Source organism: Hydra vulgaris, chromosome 11, assembly GCF_038396675.1.
Source record: "Hydra vulgaris chromosome 11, alternate assembly HydraT2T_AEP".
NCBI lineage: Eukaryota > Metazoa > Cnidaria > Hydrozoa > Anthoathecata > Hydridae > Hydra > Hydra vulgaris.
This window is the reverse complement of record NC_088930.1, coordinates 32470001-32493418: the sequence shown is the minus strand read 5'-3', so window position 1 is coordinate 32493418 and position 23418 is coordinate 32470001. Positions and strand designations below refer to the sequence as shown.

General features: G+C 26.6%; 1 protein-coding gene across 1 annotated transcript in view; it reads right to left on the bottom strand.

Annotated features, from left to right (window-relative positions):
- The window catches only part of LOC101235249 (syndetin), a 66661-nt gene that overhangs the window by 20199 nt on the left and 23044 nt on the right, over window positions 1–23418 (bottom strand). Inside the window, exons 13-26 of the mRNA XM_065810791.1 lie at window positions 19070–19198; window positions 18934–18981; window positions 18355–18498; window positions 18159–18253; window positions 17468–17572; window positions 16253–16343; window positions 11193–11262; window positions 10968–11099; window positions 8731–8785; window positions 8452–8543; window positions 8203–8294; window positions 7905–7943; window positions 433–510; window positions 60–86 (exon numbers count right to left, since the gene is read on the bottom strand). Coding sequence (XP_065666863.1) covers window positions 60–86; window positions 433–510; window positions 7905–7943; window positions 8203–8294; window positions 8452–8543; window positions 8731–8785; window positions 10968–11099; window positions 11193–11262; window positions 16253–16343; window positions 17468–17572; window positions 18159–18253; window positions 18355–18498; window positions 18934–18981; window positions 19070–19198 — 1197 coding nt within the window. The remainder of the gene's footprint in view (window positions 1–59; window positions 87–432; window positions 511–7904; window positions 7944–8202; window positions 8295–8451; window positions 8544–8730; window positions 8786–10967; window positions 11100–11192; window positions 11263–16252; window positions 16344–17467; window positions 17573–18158; window positions 18254–18354; window positions 18499–18933; window positions 18982–19069; window positions 19199–23418) is intronic.

Below are 23418 nucleotides of genomic sequence, written 5' to 3'. Positions count from 1 at the left end.
GACACAGAAGTAACACAGTGAATACAGTGAATAAATAAAAACAAACAAAAACATCTTACTTTATGTGCATCATCAATAGAGTTTTCCTAAATAAAACAAAAAAACAAAAACAAAAAACACAGCAATATTTATACTAAATTTCAAACTATAAAAATTTCCCCCAGGCTATAGTAAAATTATATTAATTTCTTTACTGATTTATCATTTTAATAGCCATTAATAATATATTGTATGTCAATGTCACAAAGTTTTGGTTAAATTTACATTGTTTTTAATGTAATATTTCTCTGTATGTCATCTTAAATGTTTTTCTTTTAAAGGTTAATTTTATTTTCGTTTGTCATATTAAATTTTATGCTTTCTTTGCAAGTCATTCTAAATCTAATGTTTTCTTTGTATGTTCAAAAATGATGTAATGAAATAAAAACTTACCTCCATAAGTATAATACTGTTATGTATCCTAGTTAAGCATGCCCTTAACCTTTCATCCACTTTTAACACATTATTTTCCTGTATTTAAAATTTTATTAATAAAATTCAAACTGAAAAGTAAATATTCAGAGCTTTTTCATTGTCAAGAATTTAACTTCTCAACAACAGAAACACCATAAACTTATTCTAAAATTAAATTATGAAAATAACATTAGTTTTTGTTTAAATAAATAAGCTATTTAAATAAGAACCTAATTTGTTACACCAATTACTTAAAAAAAGTTCAAAGTATATATAATGAATTGAATCATGTATTTTTGCGATATTTTTAATATCACAAAAATATTAGTTTAAATTTGGCTAATGCACTTTAGAACTCTTGGTGGCAAGTTAATTGTTTATACTTTGTCTAAATCATGGTGGTAAGTTAATTGTTTATATTTTGCATAAATCATGGTGAGAAGTTAATTCTTTATAACTTGTATTAATCATGGTGGTGAGTTAATCATTAATGTTTTGTCAAATTCATAGTGGTAAATTAATTGCTGATACTTTTTCTAAATCATGGTGGGAGGTTTCAAATGTTGTATTATCATCAATCATATTTGTTTAATTTAATGAAGTTGAAACTATTTATTTACTCTTAGGATTTACAAATCCCTAAGAATTATGTGTTTTTAGAACTTAATTCTTTATAAACCATTCTCCAAAATAGACAATAAAACTATCAAAAATTTTATTTTTATTATGTTTTTTTTGATAACATCAGTTAATTCAAAGATTCTCTTATATGCTTCTTCTAAAAATTTGTAGAACTTTTGTTTTATATTAAATTAAATATCTAATTCTATAAAAAAATTTATAAAGATGAAAACAAAAACTAAACTAATTAAATTTTCAACTGTTTTTAAACCTGGATACTTGCTAACCATACGAAATCTTTAAATATTGAAAAATGATACTAAAGCTGTCGAAGAAAGTATGGAGGTTAAAGGAAGGTGTTTTTTTCTTTTGAATATTTATTATATATATATATATATATATATATATATATATATATATATATATATATATATATATATATATATATATATATATATATACATATATATATATATATATATATATATATATATATATATATATATATATATATATATATATATATATATATATATACATACATATATATATATCCCTGGCATGAATAGTGAGCGATCGCCCGTGCTTGCCTTTACACCCGAGTAAGTCAATTTACATGAGCAAAATAAAGCTTGGGCAAAAATACAGTTTTTTTATTTAAAAACACCAAAATTTAACGTATTTTAGTTTGAGTTGTATTTTACTTACATAAACAAAAAAAGAAAAAACATCTAGCACATTTAAAATAAAATACTGGTTTAATTATGTAAAGTTTTATGTAATTATGTAAAGTATTATGTAAATATACAATAATAAAAAAAAGCAAAAAAATATTTGGTCATTGTTACGCTTTTGTGAGCTTAAAGTAAAAAATTTTTTAATTAAAGAATTTTTAATGTTTTGACATAAATTTTTTTTTTCTAAGTAAACTCTATATTATTTTTAAGTAAACTCTTAAGTAAAGTTCAAATGACCAGTATAAGAATTTCATTAAAAAGCAAAAGTTGTTTTTTTACAAAACTGTAAAAAAACAACAAAAAATTTTTTCAAAACTAAGTAGTTTTGAAAAAGTAGTTTTTAAATTTTATATTTTTAATTAAAAACTTTTTATAAATAAATTTTATAGCACAGTGTTTTTACAGTTGCAATTTAAACTTAGTATAAAAAATATGACTTAATCAAAGTGGAAATAATAAATACAAGCTTATTTAAAAACAAAATTAAATCTTTTTTAATAAACAAATATTAAAAAATAGTTTGTTTAAATTTAATTCATGTAATACAAAAACAATTTTTAAAATGTTTTTTTTTTTTTTTTAAACATCTTCGCTTCCAACAAGGCTGCAAGCAGCCACTAATTAAAGTAGGAAGTTACTGTAAGAGAAAAGACGAAGATTGTAGAGCAAGATAACGATTGACGGACAACTTAAAAGATTGCAAATTATATGAATCAGGAAAGCAAGACGAAGGAAGCGAATTCCAAAGAACTGATGTTCGAGGAAAAAAACTAGACGAATAAGAGTTTTTAATGCACTTAGGAACAGTCACAGAAAAAGGATGACACTTAATTGAATGACGAATAACACGAGAATAAATTTTAGTAGATGGTACAAGAGATGCTAGCTCTTTAGAGCAGTGCCCATTATAGTATTTGTAGAAAAGAGAAAGAGAAGCAACATTATGACGATGTGATAATGATTGGAGGTTGGCTGCAAGAGCAGGTCCAACTATGTTTACAATGCTTTTTTGCACCTTGTCTAAAAGAGAAAGGGCATCATTAGAAGATCCGCCCCAGATATGGCAACAGTATTCCATAAAAGACTGGATTTGAGATTTATAGAGAATAGAATCCAAAGTAAGAAAGTGACGAGCTCGATAAAGAGATGCAACCTTAGCAGATGCTAATTTTGCAACTGATTTGATATATGGTTTCCAAGAAAGATTGGAAGTAAGAGTTAATCCTAGAAGATGAAGAGTAGGTGACTCATCGAGTACATCACCGTTCATAAATATAGGAAGATCTAAATTATTGCTATAACGATTGGCTGAAAAAAATTGAGTTTTACCTGTATTGAATTTCACCAGCCACTGTGAGCCCCATGCTGTAGCAGAAGTGAGATCCTTTTCAAGCTCAAATGCCTCCTCCAACAATCAGAGGGTGTTGGTTTCTTATCACGACAAGAATAAATGGTAGTATCATCAGCAAACAATGCCAACATCTTAAAGATGTTGCCAGATACACTGTAAGAAGAAAGCTTATGGAGAAGACCAGCATGCCAAACTTTATCAAATGCTTTTGAAATGTCAAGAGCGACGGCATTAGCTTCTCCACCTTCATCTAATGCACAATAAAACCTGTCAGTTATTACAGTTAGCAAATCAGCTGTAGAACGAGGAGATCGAAATCCATATTGATGGTCAGAAAGTAAGTTATTAGATTCAAGATGAGAAATTAGGTGTTTGTTAATTAAAGATTCAAAAACCTTGCTTATGATAGGAAGAAGACTTATGGGACGGTAGTTAGACGTATCAGATTGCTCTCCAGAATTTTTGAAGATAGGGATAACAGATGCCGCTTTCCAGCAGGCTGGAAAACAAGACTCTGATAAGCATTTATTGAATAGTTTTGAGAGTATAGACGACAGCTCTGGAGAACACTTCTGCAAGACAATAACAGGTATGTTGTCCGGGCCACAGGTGAGGTGACAAAGTCTGAACCATACAAGAGAGGTGGAATTATAGATTTGCCCTTATTATTTATGTTATTAAAGATTCTCCAGAAGTCATGAGAGCCTAATTTTTGAGATGAGATCTGAGATTTCATGACCCAAGAATAGCGGGTTTTGGCATTAGATAAAACCTTTTTACAATCGTTTCTAGCAGTAATAAACAGACGTCTGTTTTCTGGAGAATTATTTTGCTGATAAATATGGAAGTAACGGTTTCGATTGGCAATCGCAGCAGCACAGTGTGAGGAAAACCATGGAGGAGAGTGAGGCTTGACCTGGAATTGTCGAGAGGGAATAAAAGATTCCATGCCAGCCTGAATCCACAAAGTTATATAAGAAGCACATTTGTCGACAGGAAGAGGAAATATTTCTACCCAAGGGCCATCACGAAGAAAATCACGGAAAGAATCCCAGTCAGCTTTACTGTAGTTGCAAGAGGTTCAATAATAGGGGGATTCAGGTGATGAAGAAGAATGAGATATTAGTTTTAGAGAGATCAAACTGTGATCAGATGAACCTAAGGTGAATGTGGAGAAACTGAGCACTGGCTCGGATCAGAAGTCGAGTAGAGAAGATAAATGATTCGGGTTGACAGGAAAGCGAGTTGGAAAGTTGACTATTTGAGTTAGGGATTGAGAAAGGCAAATGTTGTGGGCTTTAATGCCTACAGAGTCACTGACACTAGAGCCAAGCCATTCAAAGTGGTGAGCATTAAAGTCACCGACAACAACTATATTAGCTGATGGATAAAAAAAGAGGGCTTGGTCAATATGATCAGAAATAATGTCAAAAAGAGTGCAGTCTTGAGATGAAGGAGAGCGATATAGAACAAAGAGAAAGACAATAGAGTGAAGTGGTGCTAAGCGAAAGCACATGAAAGAATAATCTGTGGATTCAAACCTAGTTTCACAACAAATGGGTGAATTCTTACGAATGTAAATGCCGAGGCCAAGCATGTGATTGGAGTCTTTACAAATTAGAGGAAGATAAGCATCAACACTAAGATCACAAGATGAGACAGCCGAACTCAAATTAGTCTCACAAAGAGCAAGTAGGTCTGGTGAACTTTGCAAGAGATAAAACTCAACAGAAGAAAAGTTACTTCGAAGGCCAGGAATATTAGTGAATGATAGGTTTAGAGAACTTGGTGATGATGATGGTTTTTTGTGTTTTATAGTTTTTTGTACTTTATTTATTTTTAAATTAGATTGAAGAACTTGACTCAAAGCATAGATAGTACTCTGAACACCGTTTAATAGCCCAAGCAATTGCCTCATTACTATTAATAAACCCAAAGTCGTAACAAAGGGCTTTAAATGTGGCCTCCGCAATGCACACCAAAAGTACAAACAGGGACACCATCCATGTGCAACATGGCACTATTAATACTTTGATATTTTTCAGCTGTTGATGGAATCAGCCTCTCTGAGAGCTACCACAGAGTTCAGGAAACCTGACTACCAGCCGGCCTCAGAACCATAAAACTGAGTTTTAGAGCTGTACCCTCATTAGGAGATAATAGAATGAGTTGCCTTAGTCATAACAACAGAGACACAAGCAAAACCCATGCATTGAGTCAAGAAGATCCAGCATTTAACATCCTAAATTGGAAATAATGTATTAAAAATACATCTGCGCCAGCCTAATAAATGAAGAAGGGGTGCGAGGCTGGTCAACAGATAGAATCTGTTTACCCCTTAAGTCTTTGCCTAGGAGGCCTTCTACAAAACAGTAGCCGGGTGCATTTAACATCTGCCCAAGATGAGTATTTTTATTGAGATACCATCTCTAGCCTTTACTCAACCAAGAGCCCCAAGGCAGGGGGTGTTTTAAATCTGCCTTTGCCTAAAAAAGTGTATCCTACAAGGCAGCAGGACATGAAGCAGATGTAATACAAAAACAATTTTTAAAGTATTGGACTTATTCATTAGAGTTTTACAAAAGAATTTTCTTATACTTGCTTTCTTGCTTGTTATTACAGTGCAGTTTTTAAACTTTTCAAATTAGAAAAAAATTTTTCACTAAGAAAAAGAGTAACGAAGGAACTTTTTAAATATGAAATCAAGAAAAATTGGAAAAAAGACTATTTATAATATATATTATAAATAGTCTATTAAATAGACTATTTATAATATATTAATTGTCTATTTAAAATAATATTTATAAAATAGTAATCCTTTCAATAGAAAAGCAATTAAAATATATATTAAAAAAGAGTTTTAAAAACTTTTTCTAATGCAATGTTCTTTTTAACAATTATTCTAGAAAAAACTACGATTGATATGCTTAAATAAATAAATATCAGAAAAATAGCCGTTGTTGACAACTGTTTTTCTGATATATTTATGATATGATAAAAAAGATTACAATGTATTACAAGGTAATAAATTTAACAATAAATAAACATTACAACGCAATAAATTTTAATTTATACATAAGCTTTTTTAACTAAATATTGAAAAAACCTGCGAAAATGTCACCTGCCATATCCATTTTAGACAGGCAATTCAACGCTCCTGCACTCATTTATTCCTGCCAATGCCTCTCTCTCTATATATATATAAAAAAAACTTAAATTGCTAGTTTAGATGAGCAGTCTGACATCACACTGAAAAGGCTTCAGTACATACATTGACTGACAAATTGCCTGACTTGCAGGGGAATGCTGCTACATTGATTGAGGGTTTGGGATGGGGCAGCAATCTTTTCTTTCATTATTCTTTATTTTTGTCTTCTTTTCCTGAAAATGCTGTATGCTATAAAGATAAGCAAAACTAGTGAGCAAATGCTCATCTAAACAAGCTATAGAATATATATATATATATATATATATATATATATATATATATATATATATATATATATATATATATATATATATATATATATATATATTTAGACCGTATATGTAGCTTGAATTTAACTGAAAGACGAATTTGGACTTTTAAACTGAATTTAACTGAAAGCCAAATTAGGAATTTAAAAAAATATTTAATTGAAAGATAATTTTTTTAAGTTTTTTTAAAAATTTAATAGAAATTTTTTTTTGTTTTTTGTTTATTGCTTTAGGTGTTCCAAGAAGACCTAATGGTTTTGTCACGGAGTACATCAGAAAATTATTTAACTAGGAAAAATCAAATCTCCTTTGTTACAGATGGTGCGAAATATGCCCAGAACTTGCTTTAAAACCTAGGTCTCTTGCTTCTAGAGCAAGAGCTCTAACCACTCCGTCGCGGTTGCTATATAATCACTTTTTATAAACTAAAATTATTATTTTTTAGCTTATTATTAACCATAATTTAAAACATGACAAAGAACATTTGAAGCAAAGTAATTTTTAATTCATTAAAAAAATATATGCATGCAAAAAATAGTTTATGTTGAAATAAAAAATCTAAAAACTCAGTAATAATGATAACTTAATTTATGGAATCTTTACAACTCCTCATGTTTTTGAACAAACATGAACAAAGGAACAGTAACACCGTTCATTTAAAAATTTCAAATTTCAATTTTATAAAGGAAAAAGATTGGTATTAATACTAGGTTAAATATTCATCTGTTTTTTACAATTAAGATTTCTTGAATAGACTTTGTGCCAAAAAAAAACTTTTCGAATATTGACTTAAATTTATTTCTAACATGTTTTTGTCTCTTCTTTTACTGAACTTATGTTCCTAAGGCCGAGGTGGGCCACTTTAGTCAAGAAGCTATTTCTTGTATTGGTTACAACCCTCTCTTAACTCTTTAACTTTGAAACACTTGTCAACCTTGACAAACAAGGTCGCTGCGTGCAGAAACTGGTTGATATACATAAAACATGTAATATATTTTGTATTTCTTCTTTATAAACTGAATAAAAGTTAATAGCTTTTGAATTTAACTGAAAGTTAAATGAAATTTTGAAATTGTTACAGAATTTAAACCGATTTCTATTTCAACTTCGACACTTAAGCCAAAGTCGAAGTCAACTTCGATGTTCAGAACCCGTTCAGTAACTTCATAACCTGAATTTTCCTTAATTATTACATGCCTTTTTTCTATTTTTAATTATTTTTTATTTTAAATTTAAATTTAAAAAAAAAAATATTAACAACTTACAAAATTTCCATCTGAGTATGTTGCAAAAAAGGTAAACACCTAAAAATTTATGTATAAACATCTAAATACTTTTATTTTTTAAATCCAAATTTTTTATTTTTTAATTTTTAAATGATAATCAAACAAATTTAGAGAATAAAAGTAGTAATTGAATAACTGAGACAAATTGGATCTTTAAAAACTTATAGTATAAAAGCAATATTCAAATAGTTGAGAAATATAATATCACCACCATAAGTTTACAGAATATATGTAATACTTGAATATAAAGGCCATACAAATTAACTTTAAAACTTACAGAATATAAGTAGTACTCGAATAATTGAGACATACAATTTACAACTTCAAATGCAATTGGCTTCAACACAATCATCATTTGCATGTACTTTCCTGAGGAAAACAAGCAAAAATAAATTGAGAAAGAAAATTAAATTAAAAAAAAAGAAGAGAAAAAACTGCAAACTAATAACTGATTAACAAATTCTAAGTCTGTTTATTTATTTTTGAAGTCCTACTTATTTTCTTGAAACCATGCAAAAAATCTCACCAAATGATCTTAAAACATTTATAGTAGTGTTGGTTACAATTGGTGATTTCTCATGAACGTCAATCTTTTTATTAATTTTCACAGCAGATAGTCTTAAAAAAAGTAGCAGAAAAATTTAAAAAATAATAATTTTTTCAAACAGAATGTGATACAGTTTTTAAAAAGACAATGGGTAACAAATTTTGAAGAAAAAATAATTTGCTGAAAAAATTTGAAACTATTGATGATAACTGAAAACTGTTTGTCAAAATCTTTACGGAAATATTTAATTGTGCAAACCTTGACTGATTTTCTTCACCAGTCTTTTCATCAACAAAGTCCTGTTTTAATTCATCTGAAACAAAAATAAAAATAAATAAAGAAAAATAATTTAATTTAACAATATTATTAGTAACTAAAAAAACTTAAAAAACGTAGAAAAGCTTTTATGATACATAAAATTGTTATACTAAAATATGATTTAGCCAGACTATGTTTTTAGTAGGATCATACTAAAATTGTTTCTCTATAAAACATTTTTTTTTTGAATAGGTTATTATGTAAGTCATTATATAGGTACATTAAATTTGGGCCAATACAGTCAAGAAGGCTACTTTATTGTGGTTACAACCCTCTCTCAAATTCTTGTTTGTTAAGGTTCATGTATTTAACAAACAAGGCTACTGCATGGAGAATCAAGTATCAAATATCTATAACAAGGACAAAAATCTATAAGTGTAAGCATACGTAAACGTACCATAAGTAACATAAAGTTAAACTCATTCCATCGATGGCAGAAACTTGCTTCTAGAATTATATTTTAACATATACCAAATGAACATATAACAAAATATATTGCTTAAGTTTAAACAAATATAATGGAAATTATCTTATGTCAATTTATTAACAATTTTTATAAAATTAATAGATATAAAATTAACACTAGGGCAGCTGGAAACTATATGGTACCTTTTAAAAAAACAAAAAACTATCCAAATTCTTTATAGCTTATCGTGGCACTTATGGTACAAAAATTTGACCTGTATAACAAATTCTAAAAAATATGACTAACTATATTAAAAATTATAACATGTTATGAATCAAAAATTGATTATTTTATGAAATTAATATAAAGGTTTTTTGATGACAAGACTTTATACAGTTTTCTGCGAGTTCTCCAACATAACTTAAGCTTGTTTTTATTCCGTTATTTCACAATAAAATTGTGTACTTTAAGTATAGATTAACAGCTATTTTGATGCCTATGATTTTATTAAAAGTAACTTTGAATATATTAGTTATACTTTTATATGTAGTTGAAAAAGAAAAATTTTAAGTTTAAAAAACTTAACAACAATCAAACCACTTTTTGCAATCAAAAGATTATTATCAGTGGTAGATGATGATGTACTTAATATACCTGAATTGGATGAGACTAACATTTCAATGGGCCAGAATTGAGTTTAACTGGAGAAAACTATTTGCATTTTTTTTTGTGCTTATGAAGGTTTTAATGGGATTAGAGTAATTACAAACATGATTGGTAGATAAACCTGTTTTCCTTTTTTAAAAATAATATAGTAAATAATACAGTAAATCTGCAGATTAAAATTTTTATTTTCAATAAAATCAATTAGTAATAATGTTTACAAATAATACATGCTTAGTAAGTGGTAGATTCTATACAGCCTACATAAATATTATTTGAAAAATTATCTATCAAAACACAAAAACTAAAGTAATGCAGAACTCATGGTATTTAAAAAAGGAAGTATCATTATTTTACAAGTTACACAACATTGTCTGGAAAGCTTTCTTTTTTATGGCACTTTAGAAATTGTAACTTATTTATTTATTTTATTTATTGTAACTTATTACTGATGAGTACATAAAGTTGGCTGCAAAAATCAACATACACCGCAAATCAATTAAGAGAGCCATAAGTACAACAATGGCTTCTGCAAGAAACTACAACATAAAAACAAAAAACACAAATATTACAACTGCAACCCAACCACATGCTAACTTGACAACTATAATTTAACTAACCTTAAATGTGACACATCTGACCAAAACCAGTCGGATGTCGCGTTATTTTATATTGAGAAATATAACATAACGCGACATCCGACTGGTTTTGGTCAGATGCGTCACAAATAATGAACATTAACAGCTAAACCATTCCAAGTCACTAACAAATTACTTTTTTGGTTTTTAATAATTAATAACGATTTTGGTTTTATACTATTACATTTATTATTGCAATTATTTTTTTATTTTAGGTGTAAAGCAATCAGAAAATCACTAGCCAACGAATAATATAATTATTAGAGTAATAATCTTTTTTCACTGGAAAAGTTGTAAATTATGTAAGTTGACATAAACTTTATTAATTAAACAAGTATTTAAGAATATTTAAGTTATATAAGTATATAAGTATAATATAATATACAAGTATGATATAAATAAATAAGTATAACTTTATTAATTAAATAAGTACAAGTATTAAGTAAATAAGTTATTAATTAAATAAGTACCAAGCACATCTACTTCATCATCATCATCATCATCTTCGTATCCATAAACATCTTCTTGATAGAGTGTGTCTTCCACAGCAAAACAGTCAAAAGGAGTTTTCTCATAATTAAATATACTGGTATCCAATGTAGCTAAAATATTTTGTGAATTAATAAAATAAAATTATAAACTAGTATAAAACAGTATAAAAAAACAAAAGAAAGTTTCTGGAAAAAAAAAATTACTTTTTCCAGAAGAGATATCTGAATTGCTAGATGACTTTGGTAATAACCTTGTTTTAATAAAGTGCAACTCCTGAACAATAAAATTCTTCTAATTAAAAAAAAAGCAACTGTTAACATGTCCAAACTAAAATTATTAACTTAGTGTATACTATTCTGATGTAAGTGTGTGTGTATATGTGTATGTATATATATATATATATATATATATATATATATATATATATATATATATATATATATATATATATATATATATATATATATATATAGGCCTTGTTAAGAAGCGTTACGCAGCTCGCATTTTGCTTGCGAAAAGGCGATTTGCCTACGCGTTTAGCAGTTTTGCGATACGCAAAAAAAAATCTTTTAGAAAATTTAAATTATCTTTTGATTATCGTTAATGTGACGTTTATTCAGAAGAAATAAAGTCGTAAGTAAAAGCATTTAACCGCAATTGTAAACTAATAAATTTTTTTGTTAAAGAAACAGTTTTTTCATAATTTTTTTTTGTTATTACAAAAATAAAGTGTTTTAAGTTTTATCTTAAGGAATTAGATATATAAATTCCTTTTAAATATAAAAATTATTTTTAGTCATAATAGTTTAAAAAATGCACGATTTATTTTGATGTAAATATTTTATTAATAAGATATTTTGTTTATTGTTAATTCAATAACGTAAAGTTTTAATGACGTTCGTTTAATTTATGAAAATAAATTACGAATATGTTATCGGTAACTGATAAATAACAAAAAAAAACTCTATTGTTTAAAAACATTATTAAAAAGAGTTCACAAATTAAATAAGAAAAAAATTATTAACAGTTAATAAAATAACCAAAAACCAAATGTAAAATCATAAGAAAATAAACAAATATTTTACATTTCATGAAAAAAATATTTTTTTCAAAATAAAATTTAGATTATATTTGAAAAAAATAATAAAAATGATTTTTTTAATAAGAACTTACTATAACAAAAGTTACAAATTTTATTTGTAACTTTTGTTATAGTGAGAAAAAAAAAAACTGTTTGTATGATTTTTAACGCGTTGATAAAATAACTTTAATTACAATGCGGTACTTGTAAAGACGCTAGTGACGCAATATAACTTCTAACGATGCAAAATATATTTGCTGAGTTGAGTTACTTAAAAATGCGCTACGCGTTTTCGCTACGCAGCGAAATCTCGTAACAAGACCTGATATATATATATATATATATATATATATATATATATATATATATATATATATATAAATATATACACACATATATATATAAATATATACACATATATATACACACAAACATGTGCATATATATGTATATATTTATGTATATGTGTGTATATATATATTTATATAAATATATATGCACATATATATACACACAAACATGTACATATATATATATATATATATATATATATATATATATATATATATATATATATATATATATATTTATGTATATGTGTGTGTGTATATATAGATATAGATATATATATATATATATATATATATATATATATATATATATATATATATATATATATATATATATATATATATATATATATATATATATATATATAGAACCCTTAGATGTTGTCCGAAAGTTTTTTCCATATTTTGTTGACAAAAAGTAAAAATTAAAATGCAAGACCGGAATTTTTTTTTTTATTAATTGATACTGACTGCCTGCCCCAACCAAACCCTCAGTCGATGTAGCAGCACTCCGTTGCGAGTCAGGCTATTTGTCAGTCGATATAGCAGCACTCCCTTGCGAGTCAGGCTATTTGTCAGTCGATGTAGCAGCACTCCCTTGCGAGTCAGGCTATTTGTCAGTCGATGTAGCAGCACTCCCTTGCGAGTCAGGCTATAAGATAGTCGATGTAGCAACACTCCGCGCATGATTTACAGTAAAAAAAATAAAAATAAAAACATTTTATTAAAAAAAATAAAAATAAAAACATTGTTTATATTGTTAAAAACATTCAGAATGTTTTAAAAACATTCAGAATGTTTTTAAAAATATTCTGGTCAATTAAATTTGCGTTTTTGTGGTTTTTTTATATAACAATTAATTTGTAATTAAATTAATGGTTTTGACTTTCGTCCAACACAAAAATGTTGGACGAAAGTCAAAAGTAATTAAAAGTGACGTATGTGTTGGCGTAAGAATCACTTTTTTCCTTCTGCTCTTCCCAAAGCCAACAAACTATAGATCTATATATATATATATATATATATATATATATATATATATATATATATATATATATATATATATATATATATATACACACACACACATATACATTAATATATATATATATATATATTTATGTATATGTGTATATATATATATATATATGTGTATATATATATTATGTATATTTGTGTATATATATATATACATATATATATATATATATATATATATATATATATATATATATATATATATATATATATATATATATATATTATTATTATTATTTACTAATTAAGTTGAGAACGTTATCAATATATTATTACTTGTTAATCTTGCGAGTCATTATGCATAATACACATTATTAATTTTTTCAAAAAAATTAATAAGTTCAAAATAAAATAAGTTGACTAGCAAGTGTAATATTTCATCATCCAGTTAAGTTATTACATCATTATTGCACTACTGCTGAATTTATTACATCATTCTGAAATTACAAATGAAATCCTTGTCTTGAATGAAAACACATTTTAAAAACACGTTAGAAGACATTCTTAATGCTGATTTAAAATAAATGGAAAATAGAGTCTAAATGAAGTATGACATATTGGTCAACCTACAGTTGTGATCACAGGGCAGGTTTTGTTCTGTCAACTGCTATCATGTTTTTTAACCATTCTCGTGGTTTTCTATTAACAACAAACCTTGTTAGTGGTTGCTTGCACCAAACTTAATTAGTGGTTACTTGCAGTCTTGTTGGGAGTGAATTTATTAAAAAATCTGTCCAACGCTAAACCCTCAATCAATTTGTGTATTTATTTTAGATATTTTTTTTTTAAAAATCATAAAATTATTACTTTTAACTTCATGAGTTTAACTCTTAGTCATCAAGTTGTCCATGTTGTTTTGCACAATCTTGGTCATCAAGCTGTCCACGTTGTTTTGCACAGTATTACTATAGTTATGTTTTGTTCAGATTTATCTTTTATTCTCAATATAATGTTAAAGATTTGTTATTTGTTATGTTATACCTCTTGATATTTTGGATTTATGCAAGTTAAGTCCTTATGGTAGCTAAATTTATTGCTAACCTTTTTTCTTTTATATTTGAAAGAACGCCAATGCTTTGTTTTACCATTGTAGAATTCAGATTTTTTGTATTGTTAATATTTAAAACATTTGTAATTTTCTTTGTTAACAATATTTATATTTAACTAGGTCAACACTCACTTTGATCAAAACACTAATTCAGCATAGCTCAAGGTTGGTTCAACCTATTTGGTTCCAGAAATTTTAACCTTACTGTCATAGAGGTTTATGGTTGCCTACCTGTCTTAGATAACAATATTTTAAATATTACCAATACAACAAAACTTTTGTCAAGTTGTCCTGAAAACTTTTGTCAAGTTGAATCCTCAAACAAGAATATTTAAGCTTTATGAAAGAACTCTAATCATAGGTAGGTTATCTGGATTGGATCAGTACAAAATGTTAGTAACTTCATACTGTATCACGTATGATTAAAGAATTTATTTGTAACACCAAAATTGGTTAAATACAAAGTATTCTTAAAAATTTGAAAAATTTACTTTGTGTAAACTTGTTGGTTGGTTTGTTGGCTTTTACTTTTAACTTTGTTAAATTTACAAACAATTTAGATTAATCACAATTAGAGTAAAAAATTACTGCACTCTATTTTTCTGCACAGCAAGCTCGTTAAAAAAAGTTCATGGACTTAAGAGTCAAAAGAGTTTAAAGAATTAAGAGTTTTAAAAGTTTTAATAAAAATAACAAAAGAATAAAGGATGTAAATTTAAATTAGGTAAAAAGAAAGAAAAAAAAGACCTAAATCTGCATCACAACTGCCGACCTTAAAGTGTTTTAATAAATTGGCAACCTCCTTTTCATGTTTTATGGCAAAATCTTTGAGTTATTAACTTAGTTATATAGTTAAGTAGTCCTTATATTATTCCTGAAATTTAAAATTTTACTCCATCTTTATCTAATAGGCTGACATAGATGTAAACCTGTGTTATAATGTTTCCTGTCTTGGATAATAATGCTGGATTTTTTTGACTCTATTCATTAGCCATTCTATGTAGTCACAGTGTAAAAATCGATCTTTTTTTAAAAAAAAAAAAAGTATTGTAAATGAGTAACAAGTATATAAGTAAATAAGTGGTAAAGCATGCAATTAAAAGGGAACTTTTATCTACTTTTTTAAGTCCCTGACAAGGTATATTGTCTTGTTAAAAAAAACTTATGACATTTCATCATTAAGAACATTAGTTTCATGTGTTGGATGCACTTATTTTTTTAACAGTTTTACTATACAAGTCAATTTGTAAGCAGATTATCACATTTTAAATCAACTTTTTTTTTTTCTCAACTTGTCCTTTAAATGTGTTAATTCAGTATTAGAATTCATTCTTCGTTTTCTCAGTATCAAACCATTTTCTTTTATTTAAACTTGTCTTATCATTTTAATTTAAAAAAATGTCATATCATGTTGTCATAGCATGACATAAAGTAAAGACTTTTTCATGAGTCTAAAATACTTCTTTAAAGATTCACCATTAATTCCTGCATTCACCATTAATTCCTACATTTATTTGAAAAACTAGTCCCATCTGTTTATTGTTTTCAGAATGATAATTTAGTTTCTTATTTCTTTCTTTTAAATATTGAATTATTATTACATTAATTTATTAATTTTATACTAAATATTAGTTTATTACTTATATTAATTAATAAAAATATAAAGCATAAAATATAAAGCAGTATTAAATTCAGATTATAAACTAATGCTTGCTAAATAATTATTTAAAAACGGTGGTTCATAACCTGCATGTCTAATATGGTGAAATTACTTTTTACAGGACACAACTCCCATGCTTCATTTTCCAAAAACATATGTAACTCTTCTATAGTCTTTCTATAAAAAATGTTAAATATAAAAATTTATTTTTCTACCTCAAAAATGTGTAAACATTATAGCAGGACTCTCCTCACAAAAAAAATCTGCTAACAATTAGTTTTCACTAAAAACTGTTAAACTTTTTTAAAGTTTGAACAAATGTAAAAGGGTCACCTTAAATCTGAGTTTTACAAAGGTAAAAGTCAAACTAGGTACCAAAGAAACCAAAACTATACAAAAATTTTAAAAATAATTACCATTTTTATTTTAAACAACTTGATAAAAAAATATTTGCACAAAAACCATTAAAAGAAATAAAAGATTTTATTTCTTGTTAAAAAATTTTTTATCCAATAAAATTTATAATATTAATTTATATACACTATCGCCCATAATTATTCGAATGGTCGTACTTTTCGATATAAGTCGTCATAGTTTTACTTACTATTAGGAGAGAAATTGTAAGTAAAGTCTACCTGAATTATATGTTATCTTCTTTTTTTTTAATTTTACAAAATTATTAATATAAAGTCCGGTTAGATTAGTTTAAAATTTACTTGTCTTTTAATCACCCTTAGCAACAACCACTATACATACTGTTGGTATTCTACTTAACGACTTATCCAATTTGTCAAAGTCAATTTTATGCCACAAACTAATAAGTTTTTTTCACATCTTATGTATCATTAGGCATTACTTTTTGACATTGCTTTTAATTCCTTCCATTAAAATCTGATATGAGAGAGATCTTGTTGATACTTTTAAATTATCTAATAGTGCAAAAATAAACATAAAAAATAGTTGAATAAAAAAAAAACTTTTTTAAAAATGTTAATGCCATTCGAATAATTATGAATGGTATTTAATAAGTGTATGAAGTGTATTTAATAATGAATATGAAGTGTATTTAATTATTATTTAGAAAAAAAAAAAAAATACTACTTCAAAATTAAAAGGGTCCTTTAAGTTTATTCAGTTTAAGTTTATTAAGTTTATTCTGAAAAAACTGAATAGTTACTTGTGAGAACTAATGAAATGTATTATATGGGGGAGCGCTTGGTGCACCCTAAATCTCACTCATTATACATTTACATGATAAATGTACTTAATTAAATTTTAAAAAGTTAAGAACTTATATTTACCTATGATAAGCTTTAAAGTAGTTTTCAGTTTGAACTCGAAGACAATCTTGTAGCATTTGCGACGATGTACTATTCATACTAAAATTTTCTCCAATGGTGATTAATCTAAATTAGTTTCCAAAGTGAAAAGTGAAAAAAGTACAAAATCAGCAAAATAAATTTTTCAAACTTTAATGAAGTGAAAAGAGTAAACCAACAAATTAAAAATTTCTCAAATTTTCAGAAACACTTTGCAACCAACAAAATGTCAATAAACTGAAATATTGGTATTAAAAATAAAATCTTTAAACGTGTGTGAAACAGTATGAAAAAAGTAACACTGTATAAAAAAAGTAACACCGTATGAAAACAGTAACACCGTGTGAAAACAGTAAAAAAAGTGTATTTGTTTAGACAACTATAGTATTTTGTACTGACACAACTTAACTGACCTCCTCCTATATCATATTAAAGATACTTTTGTAACGCAAATAATCTCCTCCTTTATCTTATTTAAGATAAAGATATTTTTTGATTAACACTGTTGTTAAAATTTCATTGAGCATTAGTGTGCTATTATTTATAATATCCTTAATAATTGAATTAAAATATCTTTAATAATGGAATAATTTACAATATCCTTAATAATGGAATAATGGAAATGTTAGTTATAGTACCATAAACCTTTATAAAAATAAAATCTACTAACTACCTGTTTATTAAATCCAAAATATGAATAAAATCATCATATTTGAAATAAGAAAAATCTGTTGATGAAACATAAACTTTTATTTTACTTTGTATATCCTAAAAATAAAATTTTTCAAATAAGTAAAAATCAAAAACCCTATCTTGCATTCACTTGCATCACTTAATTTAAATTTATGTTCAATATGTTAAAAACTAACCTGCCAAACCCTAACTTTGCCTTGTTCTAACTTTTTACATATATACTCTTTATCATACTGGGAACTTATGTCATTCTCAAGTTCAGGTTGATTTTGGTGCCACTTTGCAGTTTGACTATAGCTGTACATTATATCCCAAAATACCTAAGGTAAATAAAAGAATCGTAATAAATTAATGAACTATTACTATTTTTTAATTTGTTAAAAATAAATAATCTAATTTTATATAAGTATTTTTTTTAAATTAAATAAATCCTTCAATACACTTTACCATTTTAAAAATAAACATAAACAAAATTTAAATAAAAGTAAAAAAGTAAAAATAAGTGAACTGAATTTGCTTTTTAATTCGGCTTATTGAACTCTTGATTTTAATCAAGAGTTCAATAAAAATTTAATTTTGATTATACATAAATGATTTCTTTTTAAATAACATTTACATTTGAAATATAGTTTTAATACATTATTTTTTAGGATATAAAATATAATTATGTTTTATAATATGTACTATGTGTCAAATGATTATTTATTATTTTGCGATTATATTATTAATTTTTACATTATAAAAAATAACCACACCTTACACAAATTTGTCAAACAAACAATGAAACGTTCCAATGGAATGTTCTAAGGAAAAATGTTCATGTTATAATAATAAAATTTATTTATAACAAAAGCATGAAAAAACAATTAGTTGTTGAACAAAATAAAATACCTTACACAAAGACACATATGAAATATCTTCAGGTAAATCTTGAGCTTCAGTAAAAATATCAATAAGTGTTCTTACTGCTGAAACATTTATAGAGCTTACAAAATGCATTTGAAGCTGATCCATTGAAATCTACCAAAAAATTTTGTCAAAATTATATTAATGCTATAAAATAACAAATAAATTATAAAAAAAAAATTTATAAGTTGATTATAACATTGTAAATTGTATATTATAATAAAATTTAAAAGTCATAAAACTTTTTTAAGGTATAACTTTCATTTTCTACTTTTGGGTTTTATTGTGTTAAATAGAACAATCAAAAGGCAATTAAAATTGAATCAATAAGAAAATACTCAAAAAAAATATAAAACTAAATTAGAAGAGTTTTGATAAATACTTTTAATTAGTCATGATGAACACTGCTTTAACTAACTTCATTTTTTTTTAAATCAAATTCATATTCTTCTAAAGACCAAAGGGGCTACTAATTTTTTATTAAATTGTTGATACTCTCTCAAACCAAACCAGGGCTTGTGATGAAGCGAGCACGATCGCGCACCGCTCGTAAAACGCACCTGTAAACGGTATTTTCAAACATTCTAGGCGTGATAAACAACGCACATTCACCTTATGATGAGCGTATAAAATAACGCACGTCCAATAGTTTGGGATTATTTTTTTATTTTCATAAAATACTTATGAAAAGATTTTTTATTAAAAATATTTTATTATCACTATAAAGCACTGATATAAAATGTAAAAAGCACCACGTCGTTCTCTTTTGCACTAACTGATAAATGAACAGTTTGAAGTTGTTAATAGTCACTAATTTTAATAATGGAATGTGCACGCGGAAACACAATGTGAATACAAAAATGCACAAATAAAATAAGAATAGAAAATTAGAAAACCATTATAAGAAAATTTAAACTGCAGAGCATTTTTAATCTTGTGAAAATATCAAGTAAGATTTATTTGATTTATTGTTTGTAATATTCCACACATGGTTTATAATAAAAATAAATATTAATAATAGAGTAATTTTTAAAACTAGTTTTTGTTCATAGTATAGGTTTTTTATTAACTATTATTTATTTTAACTCAAATTTAAAATGATTCTGTTGTTTAGAATGTTCGCAATCAAGGACATTCGAAAAGGAAACAAGGTAATGATGTCAACATTTATTAAATGAAAAGTTGAAGAGGTAATAGGCTTTAGAACTGAAATTACCAACAGAACTACATACGTTATTGAAATTTACTGCAAAGTTTGTACAAGAAATAGAGAAGCGGTATTACAAGGTTGTAAAGGTTTGATACGACAATGTGCTTTACAGTTTATCAATGGGACGAACTTAGTGTCGATCCACACAATTCAAAGACATTTTGAAACATCTTCTCACCTTACGAGCGAGAAACCCTCAAATGAACGATGTGTTACGTCAACCGATGGAACAAAAAATACAAAATCCTCAAAGTTAATTAATAAATTATTACCTTTGAAATAAAGATTTTTTATTCTTATTTACCAGATTCTAATATCTTAATTTTGAACTGTGCTAAAGTGCCGTTTGTTGCAGGCTTGATCAGGAAGTCGTGTGATCGTACACCAATTAATATATTTTGTTTTAATGATTTGGCCATCAAGCATTTACACATTTGCAAATGCTTGATGATGTTTATGTTAAATTTTGATATTTAATTATTTCTAAAATGGGCTGAAAAAATTAAACTAAACTAAGGGAAAGTTAAAAAAAATAATAACCTAAAAATAATTTGTCAACAAAAGAAAACAATTAAACTTAAAAAAACTTAAGATACTTTTTTTTAAACAACAGCGACCATTTTTTATTCAAAATTATTTTTTTAATGACGTAGATAAAACTAGCATTTACAACTAATGACACTTACATTGCATTAATTAAAGTTTGTTAACTCTTTTTTATTATTCATTCAACTGTAACATTAAAAAAGTCAAAAAGGATTTCAATTTTTTTTTATAAGAAACTTGTTTATAAGAAACCAGTCCTAGGAGCCTCAAAATCTTAAGAAACTTTTAGTACTAAGTAACTTTTCAATAAGAAACTTATTTATAAGTTCGATGAATATTTCCTCATTTTTCACCTAAATATCTCATCAACATTACTCAAAGTTAACATTATCTACAATGGAGAACAACAGTTTGAATGAGAATTTGATTTGCACGCGCAATCGAATAGAATTCAATTTGATTACAAATAAAAAATAAAAACTTGAAATTAAAGAAACTTTTAAGAAACTTTTAGTACTAGATTTAGAAAAAGTATCCTTAAAATAAGAAACTTTTTAGTACTAACCGTTTGATTGGTTTCTTATAAAAAAAACAACGTGTACTTAACATTAGTTAAAAAAGCTCGAATGTTTTTTCCTTTAAAAAAACGTGATATTCTTTTGTTTCTTAGATACAAGCGTCAATATTGTCTTCGTTAAAAGTTTTAACGGATGACGCGTATATAAGACTTATAAACTGTGCCTATGAAATGGCCCTTCCGCAAACTATGCCGCACAAAAACTTTGCTGTTATTGTAAGTATCGATATGTTGACTATTTTAAATATATTAGATAAAGTATTGAATAGTTGGTTCAAATAAAAATAGTTGGTTCGTATGTTTCCAACTTTGTAAATTTTACTAATCTATTGTAAATCTAACTTTAAATCGAGAAATATAATACATCATTTACGAAAAATGTTTAGGTAAACAGCTGTAAGATAAATGGCGTTAAAATGATCAAACGTAATGAAAATGGTGCTAGCGGGCATGAAATGGTAAAATGCATTGCAATGGCTGTGCGTGAAAAATGTGCCAATATCCTGAAAGAAACTCAATTCTTCTCAATTTTGTGCAATACTAGCCAAGCTCGAAAAACAAAGAAAGAAAAAGAGTTAGTTTTGGCAAGAATTGAAAGATGTGGTTCTCCTTTTTATATGGTTCTGGATCTAGTTGATATTGATAGGTTTGGCGGAGGAGAAGCAGACTCCATTGTCAAGGGAATCAATAATATTTTTGAAACCGGGGAATTTAAACTAGACTCCAATGATTACAAAAATAAATTAGTCAGTATAACATCCGATAATGCAAGTGTAAACTTTGGAAAATATTGCGGTGTCATAGTCAAATAAAGGCAGATAGGGAATGGCTACTTCCAGTTCATTGTGTCAACCACAGTCGAACTGGCAGTTAAAGAGGTTTTTTCCGAGATCTCTAAATTAAAAAAAGTTGATGAATTTTACAATACAAATTTTTATCTGCTTCGAAACTCAGGGAAAATAAAACAAGAAGTAATAAATGCATCTGCAGCTTTAGGTAAAGTTTACCGCAACGTTTGCGGTAAAACGTTGTTGCTTAAAACCATAATTTATATTATAGTTTATCATTTTATTTTCCAAGAACTTGGCTCATAGTGAAAACACATTACAAGATTACCTTTCTTACATTATCTGGGATTTTTCTAAGATAAATGTAAACTATTCAATTTTTAAATATTAAACTAGATTAGATATTTTAGGTACTATGCATTACACTCTACCGAAACTAACAAGAACGAGATTTGTTGGCCATCATATAAAAGCTTTTAAGAATTTATTGGAGTCCTGGCCAGCTTATATAGTGGCCTACGAGAACTACGTAAATGAACGGAAAAACCCTATAACTACAAGAGCAAAGTTCAAGGGTTACTAAAGAAATTCAAATCATATAAATTTCTTTGCACTGTTGCTGTTTATCATGATTTGCTAGTGCTCATTGAGCCAACATCGAAAGTATTTGAAGCAAATGAACTGTTGCTGCATGATATTCTAGCTACAATCAACCGAACAAATTTAGAACTGGAATTGAAGCTCAAAGAAGTTGATACAGATTTAGAATTTTTAGATAGCTATGTATCATGTTATATGGTTATTAAGGGCAAACATAACTTACCTGAAACACTGTCTGATCAGTTTAGTAAAGCTGGCGACAAACGAAAACACCCCAATAATAAAAAGTATATAATAATAAACTTAGATATGACTTTGGTTGACGTAGATCAAGCATTATGCTTAGTCACAAATATCAAAAGAAAGGTTATACCCAGACTTATAAATACGTTAAACAGCAGATTCACAAGCATAAATGAAGAGTCTGAGATTTGACACGCCATGAACTAAAACGATTAGAAAATAAATGCACATATACATTGGGTCGGACAAAATGACTAATAGATATTTTTTATGAGGCAAGCACCGGACAATATCCAATCTCCGGCACTTAATTCAAGCCCTGTGTGTATATATATATATATATATATATATATATATATATATATATATA